The sequence below is a fragment of the Saccopteryx leptura genome, chromosome 1 (assembly GCF_036850995.1).
Source record: "Saccopteryx leptura isolate mSacLep1 chromosome 1, mSacLep1_pri_phased_curated, whole genome shotgun sequence".
Lineage (NCBI taxonomy): Eukaryota > Metazoa > Chordata > Mammalia > Chiroptera > Emballonuridae > Saccopteryx > Saccopteryx leptura.
This window is the reverse complement of record NC_089503.1, coordinates 387,109,304-387,133,021: the sequence shown is the minus strand read 5'-3', so window position 1 is coordinate 387,133,021 and position 23,718 is coordinate 387,109,304. Positions and strand designations below refer to the sequence as shown.

The following is a 23,718-nucleotide window of genomic DNA, read 5'->3' as shown; positions in this document are numbered from 1 at the left end:
CATTTATTTGAGCAAGAGGGCTGCACATCCAGTCCCATAATGCAGGTTCAGGTAACTGCTCAAACTGCTCTCTGAGAAAACAAAGAAAGGCAGGGTTTATAAAGGCAAAACCACAGGCCTGACCTGTGTGGCGTGGTGGATAAAGTGTCAATCTGGAACGCTGAAGTCCGGGTTCGAAACCCCAGGCTTGCCTGGTCAAGGCACATTTGGGAGTTGATGCTGCCTGCTCCTCCCCCTCCTCCTCTCTCTCACATCTCTAAAATGAATAAATAATTTTTAAAACATCCACAAAGTGCAATTCTTTCATGCAAATAAAGGGTTGCTAGCTGGGAACCAATGAGTCCTGATATGCAAATGACAGAGGCGAAAATTACAAGGAGCAGGTCAAGTCCCTGTGTCCACGCAGCAGTTGTTCCCAGACGTTTGTTTACGACTCAGACTTGAATTTAGCAACAGGTTAGCAGATTAATAGTAGCTCTGAGAACTGAGGCACAAGATGGGCACAGGCCCCACCTTCTCAATGGCCTCTGACTCTACTTTAAATGGCTCTCCTCGCAATGCTTACTTACTCCGTTATTTTCTCCATTATCACATGGCTTTGACTTTCTTCGTAGCACTTACTACTTCTTGCCATATTTACGTTTGTATGTTGTCTCCCCTGTTAGGTGAACTCTGATGTCAAGGCTGTTCACTGTTGTGTACCCTGGTCCTAGAATAGCACCTGGGCCAGGGCAGGCAGAATAAATACTGTTGAATAAATTGATACTTAGGGTTGGGAAAACCCACCTTCTGAGACAGCGTCTTCGGATCACTTAATGTATTTCTCTTGGCCACAGAAAATAAGGCTGCTTCCCGAAGGAACCAATAAGGTAACCCGTAGGGCACTTATTAACCAAACCAAGGTGCATTTATTAACCAAACTCTTTTTTTTTTTTTGGTATTTTTTCTGAAGCTGGAAACGGGGAGGCAGTCAGACAGACTCCCGCATGCACCCGACCGGGATCCACCTGGCATGCCCACCAGGGGGCGATGCTCTGCCCATCCAGGGCGTCGCTCTGTTGTGACCAGAGTCATTCCAGCACCTGGGGCAGAGGCCATGGAGCCATCACCAGCGCCCGGGCCATCTCTTGCTCCAATGGAGCCTCAGCTGCGGGAGGGGAAGAGAGAGACAGAGAGGAGGGAGAGGGGGAGGGGTGGAGAAGCAGATGGGCGCCTCTCCTGTATGCCCTGGCCAGGAATCGAACCCGGGACCTCCGCACACCAGGCCGACGCTCTACCACTGAGCCAACCGGCCAGGGCCTATTAACCAAACTCTTGAAGCAGGGAGGCAGGCGACAATAGAGAATAAGAAATGTTCACATCCTGGTTCTGTCACCTTACTGTGTTCCTTTCCATTTGTCGCTTTATTCTCTTAAGCCTGGGCTTGTCAATAAAATGGGAATGATGGTCCCCACTCAGTGTTAAATGGTTGTGCGGTAACAATCCAAGGGTCAGACGTTTGTTGTCATTCTCAGCAACAAGCAGCAGACTTGAAACCTAATTTATGTAGCATACCAGACAGGGTACGAAATGCTGAATTTGGCCTGACCTGTGGTGGCGCAGTGGATAAAGCGTCGACCTGGAAATGCTGAGGTCGCCGGTTCGAAAACCCTGGGCTTGCCTGGTCAAGGCACATATGGGAGTTGATGCTTCCTGCTCCTCCCCCCTTCTCTCTCTCTCTCTCTCCTTTCTAAAATGAATAAAAAATAAAAAAGAAATGCTGAATTTCAGGGGGAAAAAAATCCAGGCGGAACCCTGGGGCTGCTGGGGGCGGGGCTCAGGACATTATGGTCATATGAAGACTTACAAGATGTCGTGAAACTCTCAAACCCTGTCCTTGACCTGTCACACTTGGGGCCGAATCTAGACGCCTTCTCCCATTCTGGGTTCGGAGCTCCTGCCTGCCAGACGAGGTCCTCTGGAGCACCTGCAACGGCGGCCCACACTACTAGTTTTGGGCAAATGCCAGTCCACGGTCCCCACGGCCGCGAAACGGGTAAAGGGCAGGACTCCCCCCCCCCCCCGCCCCCCAAGCATCGATCGCTCCCTCACTTAGCTCCAGCGCGGACGCCCCCGGGTCACCTTGACGACCGGACCGAGGACCCCGCCGTGGGAACCCACCGCCCCGCCAACCTTGTCCCTCGCCGGAGGGCTGCCCAGAGAGAAGTCCTGCGTGGCAAGAACCTAAACGAAGAGCCATGGGGCGCGGAGAAGAGGAGCATAAGAGAAAAAAGATGTCCGTGGGAGGGGAAGGTTAATTTCCTTTATATCGTTCGTTACTGGCAGAGGAGGATGAGTTAGAAGCGGCTTTTTAAAATAAAAAAAATTCCAGACAGGCAGTTTCTAAAGGCAACCCCAGAGCGCGCGGAACCACAGAACAGCGGCGGGTCCTCCCCGTTCCATGCGCCGGAACGCCGACACCCGAGAAGGCGGGGAGGCCGGGGTGAGCGACAGCGGGAACCGGAAGTGAAGGCAGATCGTCTCCTGCGTCGCTGTTGCTGCCGCCATACGCGTTCGCCTTGCTCAGGTGAGGTTTGGCCTTCGCCACCATCTATTTCCATCGGCGTTTCTCTGCGGCCATCCTGTGGCGTGGGCTGTTGATACCCCTTCCAGAGGCCATGGCCTGCTCACCGGGGCCTCGTTGGGCCGTTCTTTTCTCATCCTCTGCGTTCTTTTTGGGAGAGGAAAGAGCTTCGGGGTGGGGTGGGGAAGGTAGGGAAGCTAGAAAGGCTCAATCCAAGATGGTGGCCCGGGCGCCATTGTGCGCCTTGAGCCGTCGGCTCTTAGCTCCGGAGGGGCCCCCATCGGTGCCTGGAGGCCCCGGGCGACCTGGAGAGGCGGCGCTTCGGCGTCTTCTGGGCCCGGGCGTTGGGCGGAGGGCGGGGCTCTCGGCCGCTGTCACTCCGGGGCCCTCGCGCGGCCCGCGGCGGGAGCGGGAGCGGGAGGAGGAGCCGCCGCCGGGCCTCCGCGGACTTTTCCTTCTCCTCCCTCGACCTGGCCCCACGCTCCACGTGTTCTCCCGAGACGTCCCTGAGTGGTTCTCGGGAGCGAGCCGGGCCCGCAGGAGAACGCGGCGGGGCTGCGCCGTCGTCTCCCGTTACCTCCTTTTACTGTTACTATCATTAATATTACTATTATTATGTGATGATGATGTGAATATGCGCCCCCCCCCCCCGTGGAGCCATTTCTCCGCCGCGCCCCCCGCCACGAGCTAATTGTACAGGGATGTCCTCACCCCCGGGCGGCCACATGATGTCCTCCGTTTAGAGAAGTGAGCGGTCCGCGCGGTGATGACCTGAATCTATCACCCTTGACTGATGGCCGCCGCTTCGGGGGTGGGCGGCGGGAGAGCGCAGGGTCAGCGCAGGGCCGCCTTGGAGGGTGTCCCCAGCCCCCGCCCCCCTGGGACTTGCCTGCGACATCGTCCCTGCACCCTCCTCTCCCGCCGTCGCGGGGCTGATGCTCCTTACCTGGTACGGACAGGTGTGCAGTTCCATCAGCCCGTCTTCCCCTTCCAGCCTCCCGGGGTCTCAGAACTACCCTGACCCCCGAACTTGCTGGCTGGCCACCTGTGACCTGACCCGCCTACCTCCCCTGGGGGACCTGCTTTTCCCGTGACTTTTTTGCTTTTATGTTTCGTGTTGCCTTTTTTTTTTTTTGTCTCCAGCTGAGGGTTTCCTAGTGGAGGGAAAGCGGGAAGGGGGTGGGGACGGAAAAGGAGGCGGGGAAGGTTCTGCTCAGGACTGATAAGTCTTTTTTCTGTGTGTGTGTTTCTTTTCCCCTAGCTCTTCTCTCAGAAGCTAGTGTCGCTTTCCCCGTTCCCTAAGCCCCTGCCCTCCTCCCTTGTTGTTACTTAATTCCGCGTGAGCCCACCCAGAGATCCCTCCCCGCCACCCCCAGCCAGCCCAGCTATGGCAGAGAACGATGTGGACAACGAGCTCTTGGACTATGAAGATGATGAGGTGGAGACAGCAGCCGGGGGAGACGGGGCCGAGGCCCCCACCAAGAAGGACGTGAAGGGCTCCTACGTCTCCATCCACAGCTCTGGCTTCCGGGACTTCCTACTCAAGCCTGAGCTGCTCCGGGCCATTGTTGACTGTGGCTTTGAGCATCCCTCAGAAGGTAAACGTCCTGCTGGGTGCAGAGGATGCCTTAGGAGCTTTAAAGGTCCCGGGAACAGATATGGTCCTGGTTCGCCGGGAATCCAGCCTGGAAATAAGGTCGGATGGGAAGTACCAGAGATCACTCTAGCAGAAGAGGTTTCTGAGGGTTGGCCGTGCCAGTGATCCAGAAGCAACTGAGAGGCCTGCCCTTGGGTCTTGTGACTGGCTTTTCTCCCTGTCTGCTGGTTTTTAGTGTTGTCACTTTCACTGGTAATTTTAAATTTCCAGAGAGGAGCTGATTGCACTTAATTTTTTGTATTTTTCCGATGTGAGAAGCGGGGAGGCAGAGAGACAGACTCCTGCATGCTACCGACCAGGATCCACCCAGCATGCCCACCAGGGGGTGATCCTCTGCCCATCTGGGACGTTGCTGTGTTGCAACTGGAGCCATTATAGCACCTGAGGCAGAGGCCATGGAGCCATCCTCAGTGCCTGGGCCAACTTTGTTCCAGTGGAGCCTTGGCTGCGGGAGGGGAACAGAGAGACGGAGAGAAAGGAGAGGGAGAGGGGTGGAGAAGCAGGTGGGCGCTTCTCCTGTGTGCCCTGGCCGGAAATCAAACCCGGGACTTCCACACGCCGAGCTGACACTCTTCTGCAGGGCTGATACTACTGCTGGGCCAACCGGCCAGGGTCAGTTCTCTTCTTTTGGGCCCTGCTGACTCTGGTCTTTGGAAACCTTTGTGGCTGGTCTCTAGGTGGTGCCTTCTAGGTCAGGTACCAAGTCCTCTATTTAGTCCAAGGTTGTAGGGTACATGACCCAAAGCATGACAGCCTAAGTAGGAGAAAGGGCCTGTGGCAGGCACTCAGATACCATGGGTTGTTTAAGGTTAAGGAGAGTTAGGACAGCGCATCAGAGGCGAGCTGTTTGTGGGTTGATAGGACAGGGGGAGGGGCTGGAGCTGCAGGAGCTGAAGGGAGAAGGAACCAGGAGGGTCTGACTTGGAACTGAATCTGATTGGTTAAGGGAACTGAGGGAGAAAGGTCTGAAGACCGACAAGAACATGGGAGGGCCTGACCAGGCGGTGGCACAGTGGATAGAGCTTAGGACTGGGATGCTGAAGAGGCAGGTTCGAGACCCCGAGGTCGCCAGCTTGAGCGCGGGCTCATCTGGTTTGAGCAAAGCTCACCAGCTTGGACCCAAGGTCGCTGGCTTGAGCAAGGGGTTACTCAGTCTGCTGAAAGCCCATGGTCAAGGCGCATATGAGAAAGCAATCAATGAACAACTAAGGTGTTGCAACGAAAAACTAATAATTGATGCTTCTCATCTCTCCCTTCCTGTCTGTCTGTCCCTCTCTCTGACTCTCTTGCTGTCTGGAAAAAAAAAAATGAACACGGGAGGGCTGAGTGGGGGAAGGGTGTGGCGTGCTGGGCAAAGACACTGCACACTGGAGCCCAGTTTCCTTTTTTCTCCTGTTAGTTCAGCATGAGTGCATCCCTCAGGCCATCCTGGGGATGGACGTCCTGTGCCAGGCCAAGTCAGGCATGGGGAAGACGGCGGTGTTCGTGCTGGCCACGCTGCAGCAGCTGGAGCCCGTCACGGGGCAGGTGCGCTGGGGAGAGCCCGGGAGGGCTGTCAGCTTAGGGGTGGTTGGGCGGGTGCTTCTGTCTCAGTGACACCGTGCGTTCAGAACCGGGAGCTCTTATTGCTCTGATGACCTTTGTCACCCTTGAGGCCCTGGGGAATATTTTGAAATAATCATGATAATCATGGGGTTAATAATTTAGATCTCAGTATTCAAATTATTGATGATTTGCCAGGTGTGCTTTTGTGACAGTGCCTTCCCCAGAGGGACAGGGGAGGGGTGTGCTCATCTCTCACTCTGCTCCCCCCCCCAGGTATCTGTGTTGGTGATGTGTCACACTCGGGAGCTGGCTTTTCAGATCAGCAAGGAGTATGAGCGCTTCTCTAAGTACATGCCCAATGTCAAGGTGAGCCCGGGAGAGACCTGGGGGAGGGCGGGTGGGGCCCAGGCCCTGGAGACTCACAGGCCAGCCGTCCTGGTCCTGCAGATGTTAATACCTCCTGTGAACCAGGTCCTCACGGTCAGTGAGTTACGCAGACTTCGGTTATGAGGGGTTTGCGTTCCAGGGCTCGTTTAGATTTGTGTTGTAAGGTCAGGGTCTTTGCTGTGTTCTCGTTTTGGAGAGGCTTTAGTTTCCCTTGGTGTCCGGCACGGTGTGAGGACGCGTCCCCGGCACCACCCTTCTGCCTACTGCCCCTCTGCATTGACACGTTGAATCATTTTGATGTGCTTTGGTTGACAGCCTGAGGATTTGGGGCTGTTATAGTAAGGGAAGTCCAACAGCTCCAGAATGGCCTTAGTGTGATGTGAACTTTGAGAATTCTTTAAAGTGGCAGAAAATCGAAAGGCGTCTGGGCCACACCAGAGCTAGCCTGAGTTCTCTGTTATATAACCTGGTGTACATAACTTCTTCCTTCCTGGCTAGGATGGTGTGGAGAACGCTACTTTTTGTTCAGATTGTTTCAGTTTTTAAAGTTCTAATTAATGGTTGTGTGAAACCGAGTGTTAGGCACTGTTTCCTCAGTTTATCAACCTGTAGATCTGTCTAGCTCATTTGCATTGTTCTTTCTGAAACTTCGCTGGAACCGTGGATTGGTGCGCAGCTCTGCGGAAAGCAGCCGCTGCGCTTCCTCCACCGTCGGCCCAGCTCGCCTCTGTGCACGTTCTTGGTGTCAAGACCCAATGCAAGTTGTCAGGCCATTCTTGCTCAGAATTGTGTTACAGGGACTTGAAGAGGCTGGGCCAGTTCTGCAGAATGGCATATCTCTGGATTCACCTGCTCACTCCTCTATGGTGGTGTTTAGCCTGTATTTTCCACCCAGTATTTTCTGTAAACTGAAATTCATATTTGAAAGCTAAACCAATTCAAGTTAAACATTTTTGGCCAGAATTCTTCATAGGTGATGCTGTGTGTACCTCCTCTGTTTTGTTGTAAGCCTGGGTGTCCCACAGTTAGTAATTGTGGATTGACTAGAGAATGAGGGTCATGATGTCTGACCCCTTGATTGCCCTCCTGCCCGTAAAACTAGAAAGCAGTGTTTGGTGTTACATTGTGCTAAGACCCAGCTCCTCCACAGCCGTTCCTCTAATGGTTTTAACACGGACTAAAGCGTTTAGCCTGAATCGGTGATTTCATAGGATCTGTGCAGAGGGGTTTAAAGTGTTGAGTTGAGTTAGGAAAACGTGATGGTCCATGACTGTGTGGTGGTATTTGGCACTTGGGTGATTTCTTGCTGTTTTCATTCTTACAATGAAGCCTAGTCTTAGTGTCATGGGAAGGAAGATTGTTAGATTGAGTCTGTGCCTGACCAGTGGTGGTGCAGTGGATAGAGCATCGACCTGGGATGCTGAAGTCCCAGGTTCAAAACCCTGAGGTTGCTGGCTTGAGCATGGGATCATCGACATGATCCTTTGCTCACTGGCTTGGCTGGAACCCCTGGTCAAGGCATGTATGAGAAGCAATCAGTGAACAACTAAAGTTGTTGCTTCTCATCTCTTCCCCTTCCTGTCTGTCTGTCTGTCTCTCACCAAAGAAAAAAACTGAGTGCTGGTCCTGACTGCTCAGCTTAGCCATGCAACCTTGGGCAGGTGACTGCGTCAGTGTTTGGGGAGATAGTAATTTTGGTTTAGATCAAACCGAAAGGATGGGGCCCTAGCTGGGTATCTCAGCTGGTTAGAGTTGCTGTCCCTATATGCCAGAGATTGCAAGTTCGATCCCTGGTCAGGGCACATATAAGGTCTACTGGAAAGTTCTGTCCGTTTCTGTCACAACAAGTTTCGACTCGTAAGCACGTTTATTTGGCGCATGTGTGCCTCCCTATTTTTATCACTTAATGTATACATACTGACGTAGCAAATTAACTAGAACAAAGTTGATTCATGTTAGTCTTATGTGTGAAGCGATAGTGTACCCATGGCTACTGATAAAGTTCATTTACGCCACTGTAATTTTTACGAATTTCAACAAGGAAGAAATGCTACAGAAGCATATCTGTCACATCCATCATATTCCCTGGACTTAGCACCTTAACAACCTTATCACTTGTTTTTGTCCTTACAAAATTTTTTGAAGGGCAAAAATGAAGAAGACATCAAACAAGTACTGGTTCAATTTTTCGCATCAAAAGATAAAACATTTTTCAGAAATGGGATATACAAATTGCCCTTACACTGGCAAGAAATCATTAATAATAATGGCAATTATATTATTTAATAAAGTTTATTAATGGTGAGAAAAATTTGTATTTTGTTTTCCAAAAGCGGACAGAACTTTCCGGTAGACCTTATACAAGAGTTAACCAATGAACGCATAAATAAGCGCAACAACAAATTGATGTTTCTTTCTCTATCTCTATCTCCCCATTCTCCCCATCCCCTCTCCCACTTTGTCCCTCTCCTTCCTCCTTCCTTGCTCTCTCACTCTCCTCCTTTCTCCTTCCCCTTCCCCTTCCCCTTCCTCTTTCTCTTTCTCTTCCTCTCAAAAACAAACAAATCCAAAATAACTGAAAGGGGAACTACGGAATAGGGAATCATTGCTTCATTGTGAGATGCTCTTTCCTCCCGGGTGACAGGTCGCAGTGTTTTTTGGTGGTCTATCCATCAAGAAGGATGAAGAGGTGCTGAAGAAGAACTGCCCGCATATCGTCGTGGGGACCCCTGGCCGCATCCTGGCCCTGGCTCGAAATAAGAGCCTCAACCTGAAGCACATTAAACACTTTATCTTGGACGAGTGTGACAAGATGCTTGAACAGCTCGGTGAGTGGCAGGGCGGGGCCCGCGGTGATCGGGAGCGGCCCTGTGGAGCCACATGATGTGCATTGACACAGGAGCACTGCGGTGCCAGGACGACTCCTCACCTATCACCCATGACTGATGGCTCGGGCTCCCTTGGTCTCTGTTGGGCTTTTTCAGCAGCCCTGGTGCCCAGGGAGAAGGGTGTGTGTTCCTCCATTCTGTGGGAGACCTTTGTCTTTTGAGAGGAGGGACTTTGCTGATCATAGACGTCAGTTAAACCATCCTCCTCTGCCTGACCAGTGATGGTGCAGTGGATAGAACGACAGCCTGGGACCCTGAGGACCCAGCTTTGAAACCCTGGGGTCGTCAGGACCATAGACCCCATAGTTGCTGGCTGGAGCCCCCTCCCTGGCCAAGGCACAGATGAGAAGCAGTCAACATCTAAAGTGACACAACTACAAGTTAAAGTTTCTCGTCTCCCTTCTTTCCTGTCTCTGTCTTTGCCTGTCTGTCTCTTTCTCTCCCTCTTGCTAAAAGAAAAAGCCAAAACGCCACTGTCCTTTCCCTTTATAGATGGCTGATTGCTGTGCTGAGTGTCACAGGAGGTTCTGAACTGAGGGAGGAGGCGGTCTGACCTGACGTGGGCAGCACAGCACGTGTCAGAGTCTCTAGCTGACCTCGTCTGTACACTTAAGTTGTAGGGTTGATGTGGAGAGACTCGTGGAGAGTCTGTGTGGCTGCGTCTATTCCTAGTGTGCTTAAAGGAAATATTTTTTAAAAACTTGTACTGATGAATTAATTTTAGAGAGAGGAGGGGAAGACAGAGACAGACAGAGACATCAATCTGCTCCTGTATGTGCCCTGACCCAGGATTCTAACCTGCATCCTTTGTGCTCGGGCCAACACGCTCATCAACTGAGCAGAAGATTTTCTGTAAGAACTCAAATTTGGTGAATGAGAGAGTGCAGATAAACATAGCCCCAGGGACAAGTCATTCCAAATGATCTCTGGCTGTTCTAGATGGTTCTAGAAGGTGGGCTCCAGGTAGAGACGTCTATTGCCTGACGGGATAGGAAAGTGGTCCAAGGAGGCAGGGAGTGGACTGACCTCTGGGATATGTCCTGTGTGCGGTACCTGCAGGCAGTCAGGGTTTGGGGGGAGAGCAGTGGGGAGAGGGGACTTGTGAAGGGTTTATCCAGGGTCTCATCCTTGGCACCTCTGTGGTGGCTCCTTCTCTGTGTCATAGTTGTGGACTTGGGTTCATCATGTTTCGCACCTGGTTAAAACAGAGCTGGAATCTGATCTCAAATCTTAGTTCCAAACTGGTTGCTCTTTCTATTGTTGCTGCTGTGGGGGTGATCATGTGAGGGTTGGAGAAAATGGTAGAGAGAGGCCTGGGGCAAGTCTTTCCCTGAATGGACTCCTTAATCGTGTCCAGCAGTCTGTATGGGGGGGGGACGTTTATGACACGGTTGGCTGCTGTTCTCTATAATTTTTTCTTTTTCTTGTAGACATGCGTCGGGATGTCCAGGAAATTTTTCGCATGACCCCCCACGAGAAGCAGGTCATGATGTTCAGTGCTACCTTGAGCAAAGAGATCCGGCCCGTCTGCCGCAAGTTCATGCAAGACGTAAATACCTTCTACCTTCTCTTCCTCCACTCCCCGCCCGCTGCCTCCTCCCCTCCAAGCCCCCTCCTCCACACCCCCTGGTCCTTCAGCACCAAGAAGGGGGCACGAGCCCGTCTGGGAGCCGTGACTCCTCGAAGAGACACACAGAGCAGAGACAGCTAGCGTTAGGGTCCGCGGCGCTAGGGAAACTCCGGAAGACTTGGTCGGGCTAACGTGAGAGCGGGTAGTGTTCGACTTTTTGTTGTCGTTTTTTAACGTCACAGCATTTTTGAACCTCTTCTCCCTTTTTCGGGGGAGGGCAGAGTCTTCTGCCTTACCACCCACCTGTGCCTCCTACATACCCCCTACAGCCACGCACCCTCAAGGTGGCATCGGGCATACAGCTGGAGCCTCTGCCCCCAAAACTCGTACCTCCCGGTGGCAGGAGAGCAGGAAAGGGACAGACAGATGGCAGGGCATGTCCAAAAGAAGAGCCAACAGCACAAACGAACCCGGCCCCCCACTTCCAGGGGCGGGGGCCTCTGGCACCTCGGTCCCCGACCCCTGCTCCTTCCCACCCGCACCTCCTCGCACCCACGCGGAACCTCGGTTGATGTGAGTCGGCAGCGGCAAGAAGCACCGTGCACAGCGGGGACTCGACGACGTCCGGCGCGGATGGCGGCAGCGGAGGCCGCGGGAAGCCCGACCAGGACGCTGAGGACCCAGCAGCCTCTTTACCCGTTCCCGGTTTTTGTCCTGAACCCAAGGCGTGCCGTGCTCCTCGATTCCCTGCATACGTGTTGGGCGGGGCGGGTGTCCTGAACGGGTGGGGCTTTTTCTTAATTGACTGCTCCGAGGAGAGGGGGGTCTAGGAGAGGTCACGTGAGGCGGCTCTCGATAGGCCTGGGAGGGGGAGACGGGCTGGGCCGCCCTGTGTACGCAGCGGAGCGTGTCCTTGACCTCCCTGCGCTGCGCCCGTCCGTCAGGTGGTGGCTCCTCCTCAGTAGCTGCACCGGGGCCACCGTGAGATTGAGGGAGGCCATGGGACTTCTTTTTGGAAAGCCTGCCTTCTGCGAGTGGCTTCTGCTTGTGTCCCGTGACGCACAGGCCCTTGTCCGCATCACGGTCCCTGGGTCCCGAGGTCGAGGAGCGCTGGGAGGCCTGTGCTCTGCAGCGGCCTGGGTCCGCTTCCGGCTGCCACAGCTGCCTCCTCCCTTCAAGGGTGGTGTGCTCTCTTACTGGTTAAGACGAGTGCGGGTCTGCAGCCCCACATCTTTAGCACCGTGTGCCGCTGCCCCCCGCGGAGCGCTGTAGGCGGCTCAAGGCTTAGTTCAGAGGCCAGCCTCATCTGAGCCTGCTCCCTGTGGTCGAGGGCAAGTTGTTACTCCTCGGCTTAAGTCATTTCTGCTTCTCCTTCGTAGCATTTTGAGTGCCTCCACTGTAGCGTCCCCTGTTCCTAACGTGGGTAAGGACTAGTGGAGAGAATCCTGAAACGGAACATCCTTGTTTCTGCTCCCATGTTCCGCTGGCCCTGCCGGAGTTCTGACCTCGAGGCAGCAGGTCCCTCATTGCCCAGGTGTTTGGATCCTGGCTCCCTTTGAGACTTCTACAGTGTCCCTTTGCCACCTCCCTTCGAGGTGGGGGCGCCCTGCTGTCGGGGGGCCCCTGCGCTCCCCTCCCTGCGGAGTTGCTCTCCCTGAGTTCCCAGTGGGGCAGTTGTAGAACTCCCCGGAGAGGAAGGAGCTTAGAAGAGATCCTGTTCCTGGGGTGTTTTTGGGGGTGGGGTGAGGTTTTCAGTCTTCTCTCTTCTCCCCATCCCCACCATGGGGTGTATTGGAGATCAGCTTCCTCCACCCCCCCAGGTTTAACCCCCCCGCTCTGCCCTCCTCCCGCCCCCCCTCCTCCCTCCCCCTCAGCCAATGGAGATCTTCGTGGATGATGAGACGAAGCTGACGCTGCACGGGTTGCAGCAGTACTACGTGAAACTGAAGGACAACGAGAAGAACCGGAAGCTCTTTGACCTTCTGGATGTCCTTGAGTTCAACCAGGTCAGTTGTTGAAGGTCCAGCAGGAGGACAAGCGCCTCCTGAGCTGTGGCAGAGTCTGTGGTGCCCTGTGGCTGAGGACATCGCCACTCGGTGACATGCGTGGTGGGGCGCTGGGCCCTGTGGCTGAGGACACCGCCACTCGGTGACATGCGTGGTGGGGCGCTGGGCCCTGTGGCTGAGGACACCGCCACTCGGTGACATGCGTGGTGGGGCGCTGGGCCCTGTGGCTGAGGACACCGCCACTCGGTGACATGCGTGGTGGGGCGCTGGGCCCTGTGGCTGAGGACACCGCCACTCGGTGACATGCGTGGTGGGGCGCTGGGCCCTGTGGCTGAGGACACCGCCACTCGGTGACATGCGTGGTGGGGCGCTGGGCCCTGTGGCTGAGGACACCGCCACTTGGGTGACATGCATGGTGGAGCGCTGGCAGAGTTCTTTCACATGAGAGCTCAGTGTTGTGGAGCTGAGCGTGGGGGGCTCTTTTCTCTTCAGTAGCTGGCACAGACAGACACTTAAATACCGCATTTCCCCATGTGTAAGACACACCTTAACTCTGGGGCCTGAAGTTTGGAAAAAAAGTGTATTACATAAAACTATTGAACTCAAGTTTTATTCATCATAAAGTTCATTCAACTGCTCATCACTGTCAAAACTGCCATCCATTAGCTTGTCCTCATCGGTGTCTGATGAGGAAGCACTGTCTTCAGCAAAGTGCAAAAGATAAGCGTGAAAAAGTGGGAAATGCAAGTTAAAAAAATCTACAACCACTGTATAAGACGCACCCACTTTATAAACCCCAAGTTTTCAGAGAAAATTGCATCTTATACATGGGGAAATATGGTAACCTCAGAAAGTATAAGAAGCCTCCAAAAAAGCACAGTTCTTAAAGGGTTTTAATAAGGTTGTAGTAGTTGCAGAATACCTTTTTTTTTCTTTTTTCTTAGAGGAGGGGAGGCAGAAAGACAGACTCCTACATATGTCCCCACCGGATCCACCCGGCAAGGCCTCTACAGGGCAATGGTTTGCCCATCTGGGGCTGCTGTTCTGTTGCTCAGCAACCAAGCTGTTTCAGTGTCTGAGACGAGGCCATGGAGCTGTCCTCAGCGCCCAGGGCCAGCTTGCTCGAATGGAGCCTTGGCTGTGGGATGGGAAGAGAGAGGAGAGGGGGAAGGGTAGAGAAGCAAATGGGCACCTTTCCTGTGTGCCCTGGCCAGGAATCGAACCCAGGACTTCCACATGCCAGGCTAACAGTCTACCGCTGAGCCAACTGGCCAGGTCTTACAAAATATCTTGATCCTGTTGAATTTTGTGGGGTTTTTAATTTGTTTTCTTAGTGGGAGAGAGTGAGGGACAGACAGGAAGAGAGATGAGAAGCATCAATTCTTTATGATCGCACCTTAGTTGTTCATTGATTGCTTTCTCTGTTTTTAAGTGAGAGGCGGGGAGGCAGAGACAGGCTTCTGCCTGCACCCCCACAGGGATCCACGGGCAAGCCCCTGCCAGGTGATAACTGCCCGGCTGGGCTGAAGCTCCATTGTTTGGCATTTTAGCTCCTGAGGCCTAGGCCATAGGGCCATCCTCAGTGCCTGGGGCCAGCTTTGCTCGAACCATTCCCAGTCATGGCTGCTGGAGGGGAGAGAGAGATGGGGGAGGTGGAGAAGCAAATGGTCGCTTCTCCTGTGTGCCCTGACCAGGAATCGAAGCTGGGACTACTACATGCTGGTCTGATGCTCTACCACTGAGCCAACTGGCCAGGGTCCATTGATTACTTTCTCATATGTGCCTTAACCACGGGTCTTCAGCTGAGCCAGTGACCCCTTTCCCAAGCCAGCAACCTTTGAGCTCATGTCTGTGATCCCACGCTCAAGCTGGATGAGCTCATGGTCAAGCCAGCAGCCTCGGGGTTTCACACCTGGATTCTGGGCCTCCTAAGCCGATGCTCTATCCACTGCGCCTGTTAGGCTCTAAAATTGGTTTTTCTTGGTCCTGGCCGGGTAGTTTAGTTGGTTAGCGTGTCCTGAAACACCGTGTTGTGGGTTCCATCCCTGACCAGGGCACACATGGGAAGTGACCAGTGAACACGTAACTAACTGGGACAACGAATGCTTCTCTCCCTTCCTTCCTCTGTCTAAAATTACTGTTTACTGAGAAGTGATGTCGCTTTGCTGTTACGTGGTTTATTTGCAATAAAAACTATCTAGAATTAGGGTAAAATTATATTTTGAGCAGAAAGGGAATTATGATAAGGACTAAGAAAATCCTTTAGTCGAGTAATTATTAAAAACTCCTTTTCCATACAACCTCACACACGTGTGGCTCCCACCCTGCGTGCGCCCGTGTGCACGTGCGCGCGCACACACACACACACACACACACACACACACAGGTGGTGATCTTTGTGAAGTCCGTGCAGCGCTGCATCGCCCTGGCCCAGCTCCTGGTGGAGCAGAACTTCCCCGCCATCGCCATCCACCGGGGGATGCCCCAGGAGGAGAGGTGAGCGGGCACCCGCCGGGGTCGTGTGTCCTGGGAGGCAGAGAGACTACTGAGAGAAAGGACTCAACATTTTTCTAATTTCCTTTCTCACAAAGGCTTTCTCGGTATCAGCAGTTTAAAGATTTTCAGCGACGAATTCTTGTGGCTACCAACCTGTTTGGCCGAGGCATGGACATCGAGCGGGTGAACATTGCCTTTAACTACGACATGCCTGAGGACTCGGACACCTACCTGCACCGGGTAAGCCGTGCCCGCGAGGACACCAGTGGCCTCTGCCACCCCGGTTCCGGACCGTCACAGCGTGCATCTTCACCCCTCCCCTCGGGTGTTCCCTTCTGTGGGGTCTCCCAGTTCTGCCTTCTGTCCCCTTCCAGGTGGCCAGAGCAGGGCGGTTTGGCACCAAGGGTCTGGCTATCACGTTTGTGTCAGACGAGAACGACGCCAAGATCCTCAATGACGTGCAGGACCGCTTTGAGGTCAACATCAGCGAGCTGCCCGACGAGATTGACATCTCCTCCTACAGTGAGTCTGGTCACGGCGGCCGGTCCCAGCCCCTGTGATCTGTGCCTTCGTCCGTCTGTCCCTCTGCCCCGGTTCAGAGTGGGCACCTGACAGGCTCACGCCCCTGGTCTCGATGCTGTGTCGGGGTGTGTAGTTGAGGTCCCTGTGAGATCTCAGCAGACTTTCCCCTGCCCCCCATGTCTGCCCTTTGGACGCGAACACTGCAGGGACGTCTGCGTGGACGGGCCTGTCGTGTGTTTCCGCTGGTCTCCTTTTTCATGTCTTCCTCTAACGGCCATTTCCTCCTCAGTTGAACAGACACGATAGAGGATTCGCCCGTCTTTTCTGGAATGTGACCGTCTGTCCCTCTTCAGAAGATGACACCGGGTGTGGGGGTGAAGGAGACACTACTGCCACCGACCCCCGACGACCCCCAGCCCCTCCCCACCACGCCTTCCCTCTTTTGCATCATTACTTCTGAACCCCTTTCCTTGTTTGTCAGAACTTTTTTTTAACAAAACTAAAAAACACGCGAGTCTGTGATGTCTGTAAGCGCTCCTTCCTTTTATTGGATTTGGGTGAGGGGGTTTCAGGTGGTTTATGGGAGGCCGAGGTCACCAGTGGGAGTGGTCGGGGTGGGGGTGTGGCTAAAGAGACAGCAGGGATCATGGTTCTTTCCTGCTGGCCAGTTCCTGGCCAGGGAGAGGCTAGCACGGCCGGCCGCGGGCCTCACGAGGTGTGCGGTCCCTGCGCAGGAGGGTGAGGGGACCGCATGGGCAGCTCAGGTGTCCCCTCCCAGGCTCTCGCGGTGTCTCCTCATCTGTTCCTTCAGCTTCTGGATCTTGAGCACCAGGGCCTGTGCCTCCCAGGCCCCTTCCTGCCCCTCCAGCAGGGCCTGGTACAGCTCCAGCTGCTGCTCCAGCAGCTCCTCGGCCTGGGCCAGCTGCGCACGGGGGGCGCCCTGGGCGGGGCGGGGCGGGGAGCGGTGTCAGCCAGGATGGGGGTGCTGACGTTTGCCTGGAGCTGGGAATCCTGCCTCCCCAGTTCACCCTTTGGTTGAAGGGCAGCTTCCTGTCTCGGGCACAGGCCTCTCAGGAAAGGGGGGCAGCTGGAGATCGCTGGCCCAGGGGCCTTAACTGGACTCCTGTGCAAGGAGCAGGAGGGGCCGGCATGCCCCTCCCCCCGCAGAAATAATTAACTTAGACGAGGAGAGATTCCTGCTCCAGAACTTAGTGGACTGTGCCGGGAGGGGGAGGGGCGCTGGGAGACGGAGCCCGAGGTCGTGACGGTGGGGGGACGTGCCGGGACGCTGAGAGCTGGGACTGCAGCAGGCTCCCCGGACGGGCAGGCTGGTACCTGCTCAGTAGGTCTGTGCTACAAGGTGAGGTTGAGGGGAGCCCCCACCCCAGGGCACATCCCTCCTGCCTTCACTCCTGCTCTTAGCGCTACTCACCATGGTGGGAGACCTCTTCCCACTGCCCGTGGAGCTGGTCTGCTCTTCCGTGCTTGCTTTGGGGCTCTGGGAGCAGTGCCTGTGGGGGCCCCGCGGGGCCGGGGGCCTGGGAGGCAGGAGGAGGCGACCGCATCGGGAGAACCAGGGCAGAGGGAGGCCCATGGCGGGTGAAGTCCGGAGCTGTGAGCTGCCCAACAGCCACCAGGAACTGGCTTTTCCCAGGCCCGGGCCTCGCTTCAGTGCCCGGCCCTGCCCCTGTCCTCACCTCCCTCCCAACCTGGCCTCAGAGTCCTGTTCCGGGTGTGGAAATGTCCCTGCCAGCTTAGGCAGAACTGGCTCTAGAACACATGCCAGCCGACCAATGCCTGTTTTTTGTGGGAGTTTTCTGACAGAGAAAGGGACAGGGAGGGAGGGAGGTGAGAAGCATCAATTCTTCGTTGCGGCTCCTTAGTTCTTCATTGATTGCTTTCTCATATGTGCCTTGACCAGGGAGCTCCAGCAGAGTGAGTGACCCCTTGGTCAAGCCAGCGACCTTGGGCTTCAAGCCAGTGACCTTTGGGTTCAAGCCAGAGACCATGGGGCCGTGTCTATGATCCCATGCTCAAGCCGGCGATCTTGGGGCCTCAAACCTGGGTCCCAGTCTGACGCTCTATCCACTGCGCAACCGCCTGGTCAGGCTGGCCTGTTTTTCTTCGCATTGTCTTTTCTTACTCCTCTCCGTTTGGTAAAGTAGGGATGATACCACTAGTTTTGCAGGGAAGGGTTTCATTCAGCATTCACCCAGCAAGTACTTGTGGGTGTCTGCTCTGGGCCAGATGTGCTTAAGCCTCCACACCTGGGGGGTTCAAATCCACGACTACCTGACTTCAAACCTTCTACCCATTGACTTGGCTTTAGTATTGATTCCCCCTGAATTTTTTTCTCTTGCTGGCTCAGAATGACCTTTCTTGTCCTTGTTGTGCATTGCATGTTGTAGAGGTTTGCCTTCAATAGGTCCTGACACTTGTCACTTTTACCATTGGCTCCTGACAACATGACACTGGTTTGGTGAACCAGTGATACCTCCCTTCCAGTCTGCACTAGAGCCCTGGCTGGTTAGCTCAGTTGGTTAGGGCATCGTCCTGAAACACCAAGGTTGAGGGTTTGATCCCTGGTCAGGGCACAGAAGGAAAGCGACCAATGAAGGCACCGCTAAGTAGAAAAACAAATGGATGCTTCACCTTCTTTCTCTTTCTCTCCTCTCCCTGTCTCTCTAAACATATCAGTTAAAAATCTGCACTAGAACACAAGCCTTGTCCACACACTGTACTTGAGTGAGCCCAGGGTCTGCGTGTTAGACTTTCTGCAGTGCCGTCCTGATGGGCTGGGGGCAGAGTCACATTCCTCGGGATGGACATGGCTCAAAAGGGGATGGATCATCTGGGAAAGGGTAGAAAAACAAACTTCAGAAGGCAAGGTTGCTGTAAGGCAGACACCTGCAAACCAGCTTTAGGACAGCACACTTTAATTAATTAATTATTCTTAAGAGGGAAGCAAAGAGGCAGAGAAACAGACTCCCATGCGGCACCCTAACCAGCATCCACCTGGCAACCCCACTAGAGGGCGATGCTCTGCCCATCTGGGGCCATTGCCCATTGCTCTTGGCAACCAAGCTATTTCAGCATCTGAGGTGAGGTCATGGAGCCATCCTCAATGTCCAGGGCCAACTTACTCCAACTGAGCCATGGCTTTGGGAGTAGGTGTGAGAGAGAAAGAAAAGGGAGAGGGGGAGGGGTGGAGAAGCAAATGGTCACTTCTCCTGTGTACTCTGAGTGGGAATAGAACCCAGGACATCAACATGCCAGGCTGATGCTCTACCACTGAGCCAACCAGCCAGGGCAATAATAGTATTGTGTTTTAAATTTCCACTTCCATTTGTTCATTGCTGGTATACAGGAACATGGTTGATTCTTTGGATTTTCATTTTTTTTAGAATTAATTTTGAGAGAGAGGGAGAAGAGAGTGAGAAGCATCAACTTGTACTTACTTCACTTTAGTTGCTCATTTACTGCTTCTTGTATGTGCTTTGACAGAGGGGCTCAAGGTGAGCCAGAGACCCCTTGCTCAAGCCAGTGACCTTGGGCTCATGTTGATGATCCTGTGCTTAAGTGACCAGCTTGAGCATGGGGTCACTGGTTTCAGCATGGGATTATCGACATGATCCTATGGTTTCTGGCTTGAAACCCAAGGTCACTGGCTTGAGCCCAAAGTCATTGGCTTGAACAAGGGGTCACTGGCTCACCTTGAGCCCCTCTGTCAAGGCACATACAAGAAGCAATAAATGAACAACTAAAGTGATGTAACTACAAGTTGATGCTTTTCATCTGTCTCCCTTCTCTCTGTCTCTCACTTAAAAGAAAATTCAAGTTTCAGTTACAAAATTGACCAGAAGGGCCCTGGCTGAACAGCTTGGTTGGTTGGAGCATCGTCCCATGTGCAAAGGTTGCGGGTTTGATCCCTGGTCAGGACACATACAAGAACAAATTGATGTTTCTGTTTTTCTCTCCCTTCCTCTCTCTCAAATCAATAAATAAGTTTTAAAAAGAAAAAGAAAAAAATGATTAGAATAGGCAAGAGGGAGAGGGAGGAATCCCATTTTTCTTTAACAGGGCATCGTTCTCTGTTCCTGCTGCTCTTTCCGTGTCCCTGGGCCTGGGGGAAGGACGTTGCCCTGGACTGGGAGAGAAAAATGACGATGTGGAAACACCTTTCTCCATCACCCTCCCCCACCCGCCGCAGACCTGGAGCTTTTCCTCTGGCTGTGCCCACTCTCCCTGCCCCCGCCTGGCCCGGGAGCCTTTCCTTCTCCCAGCTCACCTGGAGCCCCGCCTCTCACCTGGAGCCCCGCCTCTCACCAAAGCCCCGCCTCTCACCTGGAGCCCCGCCTCTCACCAAAGCCCCGCCTCTCACCTGGAGCCCCGCCTCTCACCTGGAGCCCCGCCTCTCACCTGGAGCCCCGCCTCTCACCTGAAGCCCCGCCTCTCACCGAAGCCCCGCCTCTCACCTGGAGTCCCTGCTCAGTGGGTGTGGGATGTGAGCCCTTACTGCCACGAGAGGGCAGAGAGGAGAGGTCAGAGCCCCGGGCGGTGGAGAAGGTGCAGCAGGAATGAAGGAGGTTAGAGCAAGAGGCCTTCTGAATGAGGGGTGCTCTGAGTGACCGGAGTGACCAGGGACACTCCTGGCGGAGTCATTTAGGAGGGAGTGGAGGGTCCTCGGGCTCAGGGCAGAGCGCACGGGCAGAGTGTAGAGCAGTCCACCTCCTCTCCGCCCTGGTCCCCGACAGCACCTCGCCCCGGGCACTCTGCGGGGCCCTCAGCCCAGGTGCTCCGCAGGCGGATGTGTCTCAGCTTCTCTCTGCCGAGGACCCCACCGCTGTCCATCACTGACCTGTCTCATCCGCCCCAGGTTCCGTCCCCCTCAGTCCTGGGTCCACAGTCAGCAGCCTCCTGCCCGCAGCCAGGTCAGCCTGCTGTTGGCAGGTGGACAGAGCGATGCGCGGCCTCCCACAGTGTGACTGCCCACACTGCCCACTTCAGTCACCACAACCTGGAGGACTCTGGACTCAGGAGAGTGACAGCAGAGACAATGTGGACTTCCCACATCCATTTTCCATCTTTACTTCCTCCCTCCTCTCCTGGTCTTCCTCCACACAGCAGTGCCCCCACCCCCAGCTCCAGGGCTTCTAACACCCAGGGCAGGAAGGAGACACCATGGGCCCAGTGATCCTGCAGAAGTCTGCCCGTGTGTGCCCACCTCTGTGCCCACTGCAGTTTTATCACCTGCCCCGTGCAGAGTCCTGGGTACGTGCAGAGGGCGATCCAGGAATGTCCTTCCATCAAATTTCTGCATGGCTCAGTTTCTCAAGTCTGCTCAATTGTCACCTCAGTGGGACCCACTGTGACCACCTTCTTTAAAATTGCCACATTGGGGTTCTGGTCAAGATAGCAGAGTAAGTAGACAGTGTGCTGGCCTCCTCCCATGACCACATGAAAATCACAGCTGAATTACAGAACAATCAACCTTGAGAACCATGTGAAGTCCCCTGAGCAGGAGTGCTGTAACTGAGGGCATAAAGAAGGAGCCATGTTGAGACAGGATGGAGGGTGGAGACAGGAAATGGGCTGGCCCTGCACCCACATGTGGCGGTTGAGAATCAGGAGAGAGATCTCAGCTGCAGAGGTTCCCCCAGAAGAGTGAGGGGTCCCAGTCCCACACGAGGCTCCCCAGCCCGGAGCATCAGCGCTAGGAAGAGGAGCCCCCTCAACACCTGGCTGTGAACATCAGGGATTCCATCTGACTGGGTGAGACAGAGGCGGCTGCAGCCCCAGGCGTTCCTCTTAAAGGGCCAGTTCAGGCCCTGGCTGGTTGGCTCAGTGGTAGAGCATCGGCCTGGTGTGCAGAAGTCCTGGGTTCGATTCCTGGCCAGGGCACACAGGAGAAGCGCCCATTTGCTTCTCCACCCCTCCCCCTCTCCTTCCTCTCTGTCTCTCTCTTCCCCTCCTGCAGTGAGGCTCCATTGGAGCAAAGATGGCCTGGGTGCTGGGGATGGCTTCCTTGGCTTCTGCCCCAGGCGCTAGAGTGGCTCTGATAGCAACAGAGCTACGCCCTGGAGGGGCAGAGCATCGCCCCCTGGTGGGCAGAGCGTCGTCCCCTGGTGGGCGTGCTGGGTGGATCCCGGTCGGGCGCATGCGGGAGTCTGTCTGACTGTCTCTCCCGGTTTCCACCCTAGGCTCTAGAGGAGGGTTGGTGGCTCAGGGGGTGTGAGAGACATGCAGGGAGAGACTGAGTTATGTGGCTTCAGACCGAGGACTGGAGGAACAGCTGCCACTTTCCTGTGTTGAGCCTCCCACCCCCAGCCAAATATGATTCTGCATTAGCCTGGTGAACACCACTCATCCCAGCCTGAGACCCCACCTCATCCAACTCCTGTGCCACCTGAGGCTCCTTCAGGGACTGAGCCTTACAGGCAGCAGGCAGGTGGCAGTGAGTGTCAGGTGTCCTCTTCCTTTTGCTGGCCTGCCCCAGGCCTGGTACTGGGGGCAGCTGGCCTTCGTTCCCAGTGTGGCCCCTCCCATGTGCCTCCAGGCCCAGCACAGGAGCTACCAACCACTAACTGTAGCTCCTCCCAGGTAGTGTTGGGCCTTGGCCTGCACTGCAGCCCCTGCTAAGAGGCCCCAGAAGCAGCACACTCAGTGGCCGGCTTCTGACACAACACAGCACCACCCTATTAGCTCCACTAGCAGAACAAGCAAAGGGCAGTTTCAGAAGACACGGGGCTGCTGCAGTGAGTCCTGTTCCGTGAGGTCACCCCACACAGGAACCTGTGCGCTGTGGCTGTGGTCAGTTCTCACAGCCAGTCAGCCTGAGGGTCACTCCACCCACAGATATGCCGACAGTGAGGCTCAACAACAGGAGGACACCCACACCCACACAAGGGACACTCAGACCCCCCAGCTCAGGCGGCCAGGAGACTGCACCACTGGGCCCCCAGGACACCTCCTACATCAGACCACCCTGCCAGGACGGGGAGACACAGCAGATCCACCTGATACAGAGAAACAACCACAACAGAGAGGCAGCCAGAGTGAGGAGACGATGTTCCCACGGAGAGAATGCAGTGCAAGTCCAGAAACACACTAAACAGAACGAGGCAGGCACGCTGCCGACACCAAGTTCAAAACACTGGGCATGGCCCTGGCTGGTTGGCTCAGCAGTAGAGCGTCAACCTGATGTGTGGAAGTCCCGGGATTGATTCCCGGCCAGGGCACACAGGAGAAGCGCCCATGGCAAAAAGCCTTTGTAGATTTGAGGCTTAGCAAAAAGCTGAGTTCTCCCCCCTCCACCTCCATATTGGCTGTGATGCTGAGTATTTGCACCCACTTCACTTGCTTCCTTAAGTTGCTGGAAGCAATTTACATGCCCTTCCTCTTACTCTTTGTTTGTTCAGATGTTGGTTGATTTCACTTATGCATGGTGGGGGGACTCTTGTTTATGCCTTGGGAGAGTTCCTATTTTAGCCTAGATGTGTAACCTTGTATCAAGGACTTCCTTGATTTGCATATGGCTATATAATAAAGCAAACTGGGGCTATGGGGCACTTGGATACTGCCAGACATTTTGAAGAGTCTTCCCGGTCCCATCGTTTTTGTTTTGGTAAGTGTGTTTCCTTAATTCTGCACAGTTATTAGGAGCCGCGCTGTGGCTTCCGAACAGAGACTTGAGTATGAGTACAAGGAAACTAAAATTGAAGGAAGGTGACGGAACTCCCCAAAGTGAAGTGTGCACAGTGAGTAAAGAAAGTTTTTGGGGAAAGTGTAGTCGGGAGTTAAAGATTATGCAACACACAGGGTCAAAAGTAAGGGGCCTTTTTTAAAAAAAAAAAAAGTGACCTTTTGTAGAAATGTTTTTGTATGAAGACACATCGTTGTCTGAAGAGTATCAGGGTGAGCTGGAAACAGAAGGATGTGAATACGAGGAAAACTTAAGAGTCTGAGGATGACTCAGGGGGATGAAAAATCCGTGAAATCTTAGGAAAGACAAATGTAGTAATTAATGAAAATGGCTGCCTGAGCTGTGGGGCCTCCACTGCCCTTGGCTCCTTCCTATGTTCAAC

At 54.4% G+C, this 23,718-nt stretch overlaps 2 protein-coding genes, 1 long non-coding RNA gene and 2 other non-coding genes across 5 annotated transcripts; 3 read left to right on the top strand and 2 right to left on the bottom strand.

Moving 5' to 3' along the window:
• Position 1: 1 nt before the first annotated feature.
• On the bottom strand, positions 2 to 2,204 carry LOC136387733 (uncharacterized). Its single transcript, XR_010748151.1, has 4 exons — positions 2,092 to 2,204; positions 1,847 to 1,966; positions 570 to 721; positions 2 to 71 (listed from the first exon to the last, which is right to left on the bottom strand). It is a non-coding gene; the product is annotated as an uncharacterized lncRNA (long non-coding RNA).
• Positions 2,205 to 2,432: 228 nt separating this feature from the next.
• Positions 2,433 to 16,156, top strand: DDX39B (DExD-box helicase 39B). The gene is made up of 11 exons (XM_066359698.1): positions 2,433 to 2,566; positions 3,825 to 4,161; positions 5,620 to 5,747; positions 6,039 to 6,131; positions 8,797 to 8,980; positions 10,471 to 10,589; positions 12,485 to 12,616; positions 15,003 to 15,112; positions 15,208 to 15,352; positions 15,487 to 15,634; positions 15,924 to 16,156. The coding sequence occupies exons 2-11, from the start codon at positions 3,951 to 3,953 to the stop codon at positions 15,938 to 15,940; spliced, it is 1,287 nt and encodes a 428-aa protein (XP_066215795.1). The 5' UTR covers positions 2,433 to 2,566; positions 3,825 to 3,950; the 3' UTR covers positions 15,941 to 16,156.
• Positions 3,284 to 3,362, top strand: LOC136389781 (small nucleolar RNA SNORD83). The gene has a single exon (XR_010748354.1). It is a non-coding gene; the product is annotated as a small nucleolar RNA SNORD83 (small nucleolar RNA).
• On the top strand, positions 9,028 to 9,103 carry LOC136389782 (small nucleolar RNA SNORD83). Its single transcript, XR_010748355.1, has one exon. It is a non-coding gene; the product is annotated as a small nucleolar RNA SNORD83 (small nucleolar RNA).
• A 6-nt stretch (positions 16,157 to 16,162) lies between the features above and the next one.
• MCCD1 (mitochondrial coiled-coil domain 1) lies at positions 16,163 to 17,353 on the bottom strand. The gene is made up of 2 exons (XM_066359706.1): positions 17,067 to 17,353; positions 16,163 to 16,574 (listed from the first exon to the last, which is right to left on the bottom strand). Exons 1-2 carry the CDS (start codon positions 17,226 to 17,228, stop codon positions 16,395 to 16,397), a joined length of 342 nt encoding a protein of 113 aa, XP_066215803.1. The 5' UTR covers positions 17,229 to 17,353; the 3' UTR covers positions 16,163 to 16,394.
• Between the last annotated feature and the right edge of the window lie 6,365 nt (positions 17,354 to 23,718).

Bases quoted from the DNA above. Each gene is read 5' to 3' on its own strand.
- DDX39B (XM_066359698.1), top strand. From the start codon at position 3,951: ATGGCAGAGAACGATGTGGACAACGAGCTCTTGGACTATGAAGATGAT. The intron at 6,132-8,796 runs GTGAGCCCGGGA...CCCGGGTGACAG, and splicing joins AGTACATGCCCAATGTCAAG to GTCGCAGTGTTTTTTGGTGG. The intron at 8,981-10,470 runs GTGAGTGGCAGG...TTTTTCTTGTAG, and splicing joins CAAGATGCTTGAACAGCTCG to ACATGCGTCGGGATGTCCAG.
- MCCD1 (XM_066359706.1), bottom strand. From the start codon at position 17,228: ATGGGCCTCCCTCTGCCCTGGTTCTCCCGATGCGGTCGCCTCCTCCTG. The intron at 16,575-17,066 runs GTGAGTAGCGCT...CGCCCCGCCCAG, and splicing joins GGAAGAGGTCTCCCACCATG to GGCGCCCCCCGTGCGCAGCT.